The sequence below is a fragment of the Stomoxys calcitrans genome, chromosome 2 (assembly GCF_963082655.1).
Source record: "Stomoxys calcitrans chromosome 2, idStoCalc2.1, whole genome shotgun sequence".
Taxonomy (NCBI): domain Eukaryota; kingdom Metazoa; phylum Arthropoda; class Insecta; order Diptera; family Muscidae; genus Stomoxys; species Stomoxys calcitrans.
In genome coordinates this window covers 153,766,183-153,778,608 of record NC_081553.1, presented here as the reverse complement: position 1 = coordinate 153,778,608, position 12,426 = coordinate 153,766,183, and the positions used below count along the sequence as shown (strand labels likewise).

General features: G+C 38.6%; 1 protein-coding gene across 11 annotated transcripts in view; it reads left to right on the top strand.

Moving 5' to 3' along the window:
- The window catches only part of LOC106086255 (cadherin-86C), a 295,580-nt gene that overhangs the window by 77,332 nt on the left and 205,822 nt on the right, over positions 1–12,426 (top strand). For all 11 annotated transcript variants that reach the window (XM_059363859.1, XM_059363855.1, XM_059363853.1 and 8 more), the window contains one exon: positions 50–133. In XM_059363859.1, coding sequence (XP_059219842.1) covers positions 50–133 — 84 coding nt within the window. The remainder of the gene's footprint in view (positions 1–49; positions 134–12,426) is intronic.

Genomic DNA, 12,426 nt, shown 5'->3' with positions numbered 1-12,426 from the left:
CACACAGAGCTAATATTATAGTCTCCATAATTTGTTTCGAATTTTCCAGGACGCCAAACGCGGAACTGAACTGGACTACGTTATAGCACGAAAAAATCCACTGTATCAAAAACCTGTTTACCTTGAGTTGTGGGTAAGTAACTAACCATTAGGTACAAATGAAATTAATTTTAATAAAAAAAATATGTACAAGTTTTCGATAAACATAATGTTAGATTTAAACTACTTTTGATATATTGATCTGAACAGTACAAAATTTTCTTTACCTTCGCAAATTAACCATCAAACTTCTTGAAGCTATAACTTTTCATCTACCGATTCTTTTTTTAAATATCTAAAAACAAAGATGAATACATGACTCAAGACCCTAAGTCGGTCTATATGGCAGTTATTTACAAATATGGTCCCATTTAGCCTTATTGAGAACATATCCTGTGTACGGATTAAATACGAATCTGTACCAAATTTCAGCTCAATATCTATATTTTGAAGGCTATAGCATGCGGACAGACTGAAAGCTACACTGGCTTCCTTAAATCGTTTTATAATTGTACAACGATCAAGAATATAAAAACTTTGTAGATTCGGAACTTGATATTTTGATGTGCTGCATACGGAATGAGTAAATGAATATATATGTACTATGGTGTAGGGTATAAATAAAAAAAAATATATTTTGTCGGAGCGGGGGTATTTTGAGATTAGAAACCGCTCTGCTCTTGCTCCGATCTGGGTTCAGAAAAAATCGCTCCCGCTCCGGCATAAATAGGTTTGCTCCGCTCCGAATCCCTGATGTCGATATAGACACAACAACGGTCGTTAGTTCGAAGTTTATTATTCGCGTCATAGTCACGAGATAATATGACGGGAGCACTAAAAAGTATAAAATAATACGAAATGCCTTTACTCAACTAACAATAATATTTTCCAGTGTGAGTCTGTTTGTGTGCCATTAGGTGGAATCTCGTTTTGCCAACCTCTCAAAACAAAACGAGAAAAAAATTTAACATATTTCTAAAATTTGTCAATACGTTTGCAAAACAGATGTGGACATAGAAGTCAAATGAAATGTATTAAGATTTGATTTGTTTCCGCAATTTTATAAATAACTAGCCGAACCGGGCCCATCGGAAAAATAATAAAACTATGCTTACCCCCTCTTAATGCTGGCCACATTTGCACGGAACCATGCCATGCATGATCATGTAAAAATTCTTCCCAAAGAGGTGTCGCACTGCGGCACGCCGTTCGGACTCGGCTATAAAAAAGGCCCCTTAACAATGACTTAAAACTTGAATTGAAAAGCACTTATTAGTTGTTACGTGGCGTTTTTAAGTAGCAGTTATAGGTGGCCCACTGTAATGCCATCGAAAAGATAGAATACAACTCAGGTTCTAAATTACTGGTGAGTGGATTGTTATTGGAGAGAGAAGGGAGGGAAGTAGGGGAAATCAAAAGCTTTTCTCTGACAGGTTTCTTAGTTTTTCTTTTCTTCTCGAACTAAGGTTAATTGGTGGATTTGGGTTAGAGAAAGATACACGTGTCAGAAAGAAGAACGGGTTTAAAAAAAAAAGGAATAAATAAATTAATAACTTGTACCAGTTTAGTTATAAATAAAGAAACTAACCTAAAGCCGATTTCCCTTAAATAAAAGGGTATACAATTACTTGAAGTGACCAAACAGAGCCTATAAAGAAAATTGATTTAGAAAACTTAAGAAAAAAATATGTAGGCGCAAACCTAGCAAGAGAAAAAGAAAAATAAAAAAACTTATCACCATATGAAAACCCATAAATAAACCACCTCCGTTGTGAAACATGTGTCCATACACCACCCCCTAATCGCAGAACTAGCTTATCTCAGCAGCCTATAATCTTTGGATCCGACGCATTTATTTGCAGCCTTCGACTTGGTGCCCTGATCAAAGAAAATCAAAAGAAAGAAAACAAGTAAAAGCGTGCTAAGTTCGGCGGGGCCGAATCTTATATACCCTCCACCATGGATCGCATTTGTCGAGTTCTTTTCCCGGCATCTCTTCTTAGGCAAAAAAAGGTTATAAGAGAAGATTTGCTCTGCTTTAAGAGCGATATCAAGATATGGTCCGGTTTGGACCACAATCAAATTATATGTTGGAGACCTGTGTAAAATGTCAGCCAATTCGAATAAGAATTGCGCCCTTTGTGGGCTCAAGAAGTAAAATAGAGAGATCGATTTATATGGGAGCTGTATCGGGCTATATACCGATTCAGAACATAATAAACACGTATGTTAATGGTCATGAGAGAATCCGTCGTACAAAATTTCAGGCAAATCGGATAATAATTGCGACCTCTAGAGGCTCAAGAAGTCAAGATCCCAGATCGGTTTATATGGCAGCTATATCAGGTTATGAACCGATTTGAACCTTATTTGACACAGTTGTTGAAAGTAAAAATAAAATACGTCATGCAAAATTTCAGCCAAATCGGATAAGAATTGCGCCCTCTAGAAGCTCAAGAAGTCAAATCCCCAGATATGTTTATATGACAGCTATATCAGGTTATGGACTGATTTCAACCATACTTGGCACAGTTGTTGGATATCACAACGAAATACTTCGTGCAAAAATTCATTCAAATCGGATAAGAATTGTTCCCTCTAGAGGATCAAGAAGTCAAGACCCAAGATCGGTTTATATGCCAGCTATAACAGGTTATGGACCGATTTAAACCATACTTGGCACAGTTGTTGGGTATCATAACAAAACACGTCGTGCGAAATTCCATTCCAATCGGATAAGAATTGCGCCCTCTAGATGCTCAAGAAGTCAAGACCCAAGATCGGTTTATATGGCAGCTATATCAGGTTATGGACCGATTTAAACCATACTTGGCACAGTTGTTGGATATCATAACAAAACACGTCGTGCAAAATTTAATTTCAATCGGATAAGAATTGCGTCCTCTAGAGGGTCAAGAAGTCAAGACCCAAGATCGGTTTATATGGCAGCTATATCAGGTTGTGAACCGATTTGAACCATACTTGGCACAGTTGTTGGATATCATAACAAAACACGTCGTGCAAAATTTCATTCAAATCGGATAAGAATTGCGCACTCTAGAGGCTCAAGAAGTCAAGACCCAAGATCGGTTTATATGGCAGCTATATCAAAACATGGACCGATATGGCCCATTTACAATACCAACCGACCTACACTAATAAGAAGTTTTTGTGCAAAATTTCAAGCGGCTAGCTTTACTCCTTCGAAAGTTAGCGTGCTTTCGACAGACAGACGGACGGACGGACGGACGGACAGACGGACGGACATGGCTAGATCGACATAAAATGTCACGACGATCAAGAATATATATACTTTATGGGGTCTCAGACGAATATTTCGAGTAGTTACAAACAGAATGACGAAATTAGTATACCCCCCATCTTATGGTGGAGGGTATAAAAACGACGTTGATCGAGAAATATTTCCAAATTAAATTTTATTTTTGTTAATAATTTTAATCCTAATTATGTATATACACAAACGAAAAAAGAAGTGAAGAACAAAACAAAACAAAAAAAATTTTAACCTATTTCATTATATGAAGAATTTAAAAAAAAAGAAAGAAAAGGAAAAAAAATTGTAACCTATTTCATTATATGAAGAATTTAAAAAAAAAGAAAGAAAAGGAAACGAGAATATAGAGACGTCAATATTGCGAAACAGAATAATAACAATAAAAAGAAAAGAGAAGCCAGAAAAAAAAATATTTTAGTGATATTCACAAATGTTAAAGCCGCGTTAACGTAAAGTACACCTCACTTAAGAGAATTTACGCAATTATTGTGTTGATATATTATGGGTGAGTACGTTAACTGAGCGAATAACAAAAAAAAAAAAATGGGAATATACTACTAATAAAGAGAAATTTTAAAGAGTAGGGGGCTATGACATTTGTGTCTTATTTACTTGCATGCATATTAGAAACTAAGAAGAGATGCATCTCGTAATATTTTTAATATTTAAGCGAAAAACAAATGTTGTTTAAGCCCCATTCTCTTTTTTTTAAATATTTTATTTTTTTTTCATATTTTTTTTATGTTCCTCTATATACATATTAATTTTTTTTATATACCTAATTTGCATCGTATTAATTTCTTTATATTGACTTAACTCTGTTGAAATAAAGAAAAAAAAGAGAAATTAAATGTCATTGAATTTTAAACCCATTTTTTCTTCTTCTTCTTTTTGACCATGACGATAGAAATGTTGGAGTAGATTTCGTAAGTCAATGAAGGGGGTGCTGGAGGGGATACATTGCAAGTAAAGAGAAAAAAATGGATAAAATGGACAGTGCACATCTTTGTACTTTGGTCGTGTAACAAGATGGTGTAATGGCAAATTGTAGGGTATTACCGATACTGATTTATTTTGAGCCAGGTAATACGCAGGCTGATTGTTCGCAGAGCATCAGGAGGGGGGGGGGTGGCTCATATCTACTGTCCGTCCGTCCAACAAATGTTAAAATTGTGTTGTTCTTTCAATCTCTTTTCTAATATTCTCAAGTGTTGTTGTTGTTCTTTCTTTCTTTAATCTATTTTCTCACTTCCCTATAACTTTTCTATCCGATGAGACAAATAAAAGAAGCTTTTCTGGCACGAAAGTTATGTCTATGATTGAATGTATCTCGTGATAAGGAGGATCCCCCCGAATAGCTGATGAGTTGCCGGCTCTGCCACCGTGCCAATTTAACACCTAATGAGATACGTACCCTACACCTGGCAATCATAACATATGGCGCCCAACGAACGGGATATCTTTTTGTATTGTTTTAGGTATTCTATCTGTTTAGCTGAAGTGCATATGGAACTTATTGCTTTGAGGTTCCAGGTTAGATTTCAGTATATATGTTGATGATGATTCACCCTCTTTTGAGATTTTAACTCGGAAGTTGTGAGTTTCGTTTCTCTTGTTTTTGTGCGAATGACATAGGATTCCTCGGAATAAGTCTCAGAAGTAGGCGTGATTCCTTGTATTTATTTGTATGTTTGAGGGGTTTGAACAACCTGGTGCAATTAACTTATGGTGAGGTCACACGACGTGTTCAACCCTACGACTTTTGTTCTGTGTGTCAGATATTTCTTGAGGAGTTATTATCCATTTTATAGTTGCATTTGAAGAAATGTGTCGTCTTCCAGCACCTACCATTGACGATTTATATTGGCCTATATATACATACATACATACAGGGTGGCTGATGAATATTGCTACAATGATGAATATTGCTACATTTTTTTTTCGGTGTATGGAATACATTTTTCTTTTATTCATGTTAAATTAAATTATTAAATTAATTATTAAATTATTATTAATTAAATTAATTAATTAATTAATTAAATTAATTATTAAATTATTATTATTAAATAGAAAAAAAGTTATTACATTTTTTTTTGGTAGCGGCTTTCATCAGCCACCCTGTATATATATTTTAATATTTTTTTTTTTAGAATTTTTTCTTACCTGAATTTTCTTTTCAATTTTTTTTATTTTTATTAAATTGTGTTTGGGTGGAAGTACACAAATAGTGCATGGAAAGAAGAGAGGAACGTCTGGTGAATCCATTGAGTGGGATAATATCGCGGGAAAGGCGTGTAACACGAAGTGTCTCCAGGGCTCTCGAATCACAAGTAGTAGGATCGATTTTGACGCATATCGATACCGGTATTCCAAGGTCAGTGGACTTTGTCCCAACTGATAATCTGAACAGGTGTGCAGACTTAGTATTTGGCAGAACCTCGGACGTCTCTGCTGGTGCCTTAGTAAGAGTAACAGACGAGTTGGTAATTGACGATTCAGAAAATTCCTTGAGTTTTAGTAGAAAATTAGAGAAGATAGGTGGGATGTCCGAACAGGAGGAAAGCGGTGCGGCATTGCCAACAACTCTGGGGCAACCGGCACCTAGCAACGCCCCCGCCGATCAGCTGGCACAGATAATGTCGTTGATATACCAACAGAATCAGATAATGACAAATTGCATGGACGAACTTCGACGCATGCGTGGCGAGATGGCATCACTTAGCCATAGGGTTGCTGATGTTGAGGGATCTACTAATGCTTCGGCAATAGCTCCTCCCGGTTCAAGCTCGACTCCGGATAGAGATACGACAACGGAACCTGCTCCGGACCCCAGGGGGAGTAGAACTTCGAAACCATCTGTGAATCGGAGTGGAAATAGGAGCAGTGATGCCACTAATTCACAATCTGGGCGTGGGGACGGAGACTTAGGGATGTCGTATAGTCAGCGGGAACTGAATAAGAGAAAATCAGTAGACCTTGACAGGTGGCATATCAAATTCGATGGATCTGCTCGCGACATGACTATTGAAAGTTTTATTTTTAGAATTGAGAAAATGCGAGAACAGCATAACATTTCATATGACCAATTATTTACTGATTTTTCGTCACTTCTCTCCGGCTCCGCGGCTCAGTGGTACTGGCAGGTGTTACAGGATCACGCTGACGATGTGGACTTTGATTATTTCGCGCTAAAGGAGGAGTTACTTAACCATTTCAAGTCATCAGACTCGGACTATGAAATAATCAGAGAGATCATGGAACGGAAGCAACAGCCAGGAGAAGGATTTGAATCTTTTTATTCTGATATACACAATTTGACTTTTAGACTGCGAAAAAGGATTCCAGAAGCTGAATTGGTCAGCATTATTCGTGGTAATGTAAGACATAATATAGGGGCACTTATATTTGCCTCCAAAATATCTACAATGGCGGATCTTAAAACAGAATGTCGTCGAGCTGAGAGACTTCTTAGAGAGGGCCGCCAAAGGACGAAGCCGGTGAATGAGGTTTCGTTGACAAATTCTGTTGAGAAAGAGGAATGTAGTTTCGGCATTGAAGCCGTTATATTGCCAGCACGACCAGTGGGGCCTGATAAAGGAACTAGCGGTTGCCACCCGAGAAATGCCCAGAATAGATCGAATAATATGGGTAACCCTGCTCCGAGACCGTATACGGGAGTGTCCTTGGACAAAAATGTTCTTAGAAGTTCCAATGAGGTGTTTTGTCCCTCGCCGTTTCATATGAACCTCTGCTTCACTTGTGGAATGCCTGGCGACTTCTATCGCAAAAATGTTCAAATGATTAGGCAGGAAAACGTTTCTAATTCCACTTTCCATGACATGAAGTGTTTTCCTGTGGAAAGGATTAGTCATACTATGAATTTATTTTAAAAAATCGGGTTGTTGCGGAGTTGACCGGGTCCTCTTGCCCGACAGTGGAAAACCCGGATCCCAATCTATAAGAATATTGCAAAGACCTCAACGCGAAGCTGTCGAGGGCAAAAATGAGGTGCATCAAGAGCATAGATCACTTCATCAGAGAAAAATGGATTATGAAATTGTTAGAACACGAATTTTTAATGAAGAAATGATAATTAATAGTAAGAAATATAAAAAAATTGCTAAATTTCGAGAAAAGACCGCAAAATATAAGAAGGCGAAACGAATGGCAATCGAGACAATTGTCAGCATAGGGGGCGATAATCGCTTCTTTGTTAATACATCGGTTGGAGGAAAAATGGTGATGGCCTTGTTAGATTCAGGGGCAGCAGCATGCTGCATTGGAAGAGGGGCGGATAGATTTTTGGAAGGTTTGGATAAGCCTGTGGCAAAATTACGCAGTAAAGATGTACGGACGGCTAATGGAGGGGTTGTGACTGTAACTGGAATGGTAACCCTTCCAGTCGTATGGAAGGATCAAACAAAGGACATGGACTTCTTGATAGTACCTGATTTGGAACAAGAAATGTATTTTGGGATTGACTTTTGGCGTGTCTTCGGATTATCATTGATTGGAGAAGAGAAAGTGCGGCCAGTCAGTATTTCTGAGGTTCTAGAAGGTGTTGAGTGCATAGAAGAAGCAAACCGACATGTGTTATCTCAGGATCAACAAGCAAAGCTAGCCGAGGTTAAGTTAAGTTTCCCCTCGTTCGCTGTTCTCGGACTAGGTCGAACGTCTCTCGAGGAACATATTATAGAGGTGACCAACGAAGATATCCCTATAAAACAGAGACATTATCCTGTTTCCCCCATTATCCAAAATTTACTGTATGACGAATTGGATCGCATGCTGGCCTTGGGTGTAATTGAACTGAGCAATAGCAGCTGGAGCTCACCCGTGACCCTAGTGAGGAAGGAAACGAAGAACCGCCTGTGCCTTGGGTGTAAGTGAACTGAGCAATAGCAGCTGGAGCTCACCCGTGACCCTAGTGAGGAAGGAAACGAAGAACCGCCTGTGTCTTGACGCCCGGATGGTTAACGCAAGGACCATAAAGGATGCGTATCCTCTCCCCCACATAGAGGGAATTTTAAGCAGGCTTCAGGAGACAAAATTCAAATCGGCAATAGATTTAAAAGAAGCCTTTTGGCAAACACCACTAGAGAGAAAGTCGAGGGAGAAAACGGCGTTCACAGTCCCTGGGCGGCCATTATATCAGTACACAGTCATGCCTCTTGGACTGTGTAATGCCGCCCAGCGAATGTTATTCCAGCAGCCATTCGTGAGAATGTCTTTGTCTACCTCGACGATCTCCTTGTGGTATCCGCCGACTTTGATTCTCACATGAACCTCCTTTCGGATGTGGCACGTCGATTGGCGGCTGCAGGTCTTACAATTAATTTGGAGAAGAGCAAGTTTTGCTATAGAGAGGTCAGGTATTTGGGATTTGTGGTGGGCGAGGGATGCATACGCACAGATGAAGCTAAGGTTGAGGCAGTCAAATCATTCCCCATGCCCAAAACTCCTAAACAGCTTCGACGCTTTTTGGGAATGTGTGGCTGGTATCGCCGCTTCATAAGGGATTATGCATCCATCGCCGCACCACTTCATGATTGCTTGACCAAAGAGCGTATACGGAATTTTTGTTTGACCCCTGAAGCTCTTGGATCCTTCGAGACACTCAAAGTGAGCCTTACGTCCGCGCCCGTTTTAATAAACCCAGATTTTCAACGCCGATTTTATGTGCAGTGTGATGCTTCATCATTAGGTGTAGGCGGCGTTTTGTTCCAGATGGACGATAATGGCCACGAGCACCCCATAGCTTACATGTCGGCGAAGTTAAACAAGGCTCAGCGCAATTATAGCGTAACGGAGCTTGAGTGCTACGCTGCGGTGCTAAGTGTTAAAAGATTTCGACCATATGTGGAAGGCCTGCCATTTACAATCATAACTGACCACGCCAGCCTAAAGTGGCTGATGAATCAGACGGAGCTGATGGGTCGATTGGCCAGATGGAGTTTGAAACTCCCTTTCGACATACAGCACCGAAAGGGATCACTTAATGTCGTAGCGGATACACTTTGGCGTGTGGATATTGAGGCGATTCAGCTGCAACGCATATTGGACGTGGATCTAGATAGTCCTCACTTTAGATCAGACGCTTATGAGCTACTCAAGAATCAGATCCTTGAGAAAAAAGGCAGTTTACCGGATGTATGCGTTTCAGATGGTTATGTGTATAAAAGGACCAATTTTGCTACCGGTCATGCGATTGACGAAGAAAGAATGTGGAAGTTATGGGTACCTGATGAATACAGGATGGAGTTAGTTAATGCAGCACATTTTTCACTATCCTCAGGACATGGAGGCATTTCCAAGACCCTGTCACGCCTCCGAGATCGTTATTATTGGCCCAATATGGCTAGGGATGTAAGTGAGGTGGTGAAAAGCTGTGATACTTGTAACGCCTACAAATCGACAAATGCCTTTAAAAACCCATTAAAGGGTAAGCAGCTCGTCACCGAACGTCCATATCAACCTCTGTATATAAACTTCATGGGTCCCTACCCCCGCAGCAAGGACGGAAATACAGTAATCTTTGTCTGTCTAATTCACGAAATTTGTTCACCTCGAGCCATTGAGAAAGGCAACTGCCCTAAACGTCGTGAACTTCTTGGAAAAACGCATCTTCCATACCTTCGGAGTACCGGAATATATTCATTCCGACAATGGACGACAATTTACGTCGGATATTTTTAGGGAGTTCTTGTTAAAGTACGGTGCTAAGCACATTCGAACCGGTCTATATGCCCCCCAATCCAACGCGGCCGAAAGAGTAAATAGATCCGTTCTCCAAACGATTCGATCATATATTGGCCGCGATCAGCGCAACTGGGACCAACATCTCAGCGATGTTGCGTTCGCACTTAGAAGCACCCATCATTCTGCTATTGGAGTCGCTCCCTATTATGCTCTTTTTGGCCTAGAGATGGTGCAGCACGGATCAGCATATGAGGTGTTGAGGAGCATTGCGTCATTAAAAAACGTGGATTTTACTATCAACAATATTTCAGATAAACTTCAACTCATAAGGGACAAGGTCTTTTCGAACTTAGAAGCGGCACATGAGCGTGGTAAACGCTATTATAATCTACGGTCTAGAAATATCACATTTCACAAGGGTCAGGTTGTCTATCGTAAAACCTTTAGCCTTAGTAAGAAGAGTGACAATTTTAATTCTAAACTGGCCCCTACTAGAATAAAGTGTGTTGTTTTGGAAACTCTCGGAAACTCTTTATATAAAGTAGCAGGGATGGAAGGAAAAATTATGGGCGTGTTTCACGGAAAGGACCTGTTTTCTGCATAGTTTTACAGTTAAGCCCGGCATTTTATATAGTGGTGGGTCATGGGTCTAGGCCACACGTTTTGGGTTAGATGACTTGTTTTACTTTCTATTTATATTAATGGATATTCCCAAAAGGAGTCATATCAATATGCTTTTACGCACACGTTCCATACCAGTTATGGTATCGACGGGTGCGAGCCTGTTACGTGGCGTTTTTGAGTAGCAGTTATAGGTGGCCCACTGTTATGCCATCTAAAAGATAGAATACAACTCAGGTTCTAAATTACTGGTGAGTGGATTGTTATTGGAGAGAGAAGGGAGGGAAGTAGGGGAAATCAAAAGCTTTTCTCTGACAAGTTTCTTAGTTTTTTTTTTCTTCTCGAACTAAGGTTAATTGGTGGATTTGGGTTAGAGTGCCAGAAAGAAGAACGGGTTTAAAAAAAGGAATAAATAAATTAATAACTTGTACCAGTTTAGTTATGAATAAAGAAACTAACCTAAAGCCGATTTCCCTTAAATAAAAGGGTATACAATTACTTGAAGTGACCAAACAGAGCCTATAAAGAAAATTGATTTAGAAAACTTAAGAAAAAAAATATGTAGGCGCAAACCCTAGCAAGAGAAAAAGAAAACCAATAAATAAACCAACTCCGTTGTGAAACATGTGACCATACACCACCCCCTAATCGCAGAACTAGCTTATCTCAGCAGCCCATAATCTTTGGATCCGACGCATTTATTTGCAGCCTTCGACTTGGTGCCCTGATCAAAGAAAATCAAAAGAAAGAAAAAAACGACGTTGATCGAGAAATATTTCCAAATTAAATTTTATTTTTGTTAATAATTTTAACCCTAATTATGTATATACACAAACGAAAAAAGAAGTGAAGAACAAAACAAAACAAAAAAAATTGTAACCTATTTCATTATATGTAGAATTTTTAAAAAAAAGAAAGAAAAGGAAACGAGAATATAGAGACGTCAATATTGCGAAACAGAATAATAACAATAAAAAGAAAAGAGAAGCCGAAAAAAAAATATTTTAGTGATATTCACAAATGTCAAAGCCGCGTTAACGTAAAGTATACCTCACTTAAGAGAACTTACGCAATTATTGTGTTTATGTATTGTGGGTGAGTACGCTAACTGAGCGAATAACAAAAACAAAAAAATGGGAATATACTACTTATAAAGAGAAATTTTAAAGAGTAGGGGGCTATGACATTTGTGTCTTATTTACTTGCATGCATATTAGAAACTAAGAAGAGATGCATCTCGTAATATTTTTAATATTTAAGCGAAAAACAAATGTAGTTTAAGCCCCATTCTCTTTTTTTTTAATATTTTATTTTTTTTTATGTTTCTCTATATTAAAAATAATTTTTTTTATATACCTAATTTGCATCGTATTAATTTCTTTATATAGACTTAACTCTGTTGAAATAAAGAAAAAAAAAAAAAGAAATTAAATGTCATTGAATTTTAAACCCATTTTTTCTTCTTCTTCTTTTTGACCATGACGATAGAAATGTCGGAGTAGATTTCGTAAGTCAATGAAGGGGGTGCTGGAGGGGATACATTGAAAGTAAAGAGAAAAAAATGGATAAAATGGACAGTGCACATCTTTGTACTTTGGTCGTGTAACAAGATGGTGTAATGGCAAATAGTAGGGTATTACCGATACTGATTTATTTTGAGCCAGGTAATACGCAGGCTGATTGTTCGCAGAGCATCAGGAGGGGAGGGTGGCTCATATCTACTGTCCGTCCGTCCAACAAATGTTAAAATTGTGTTGTTCTTTCAATCTCTT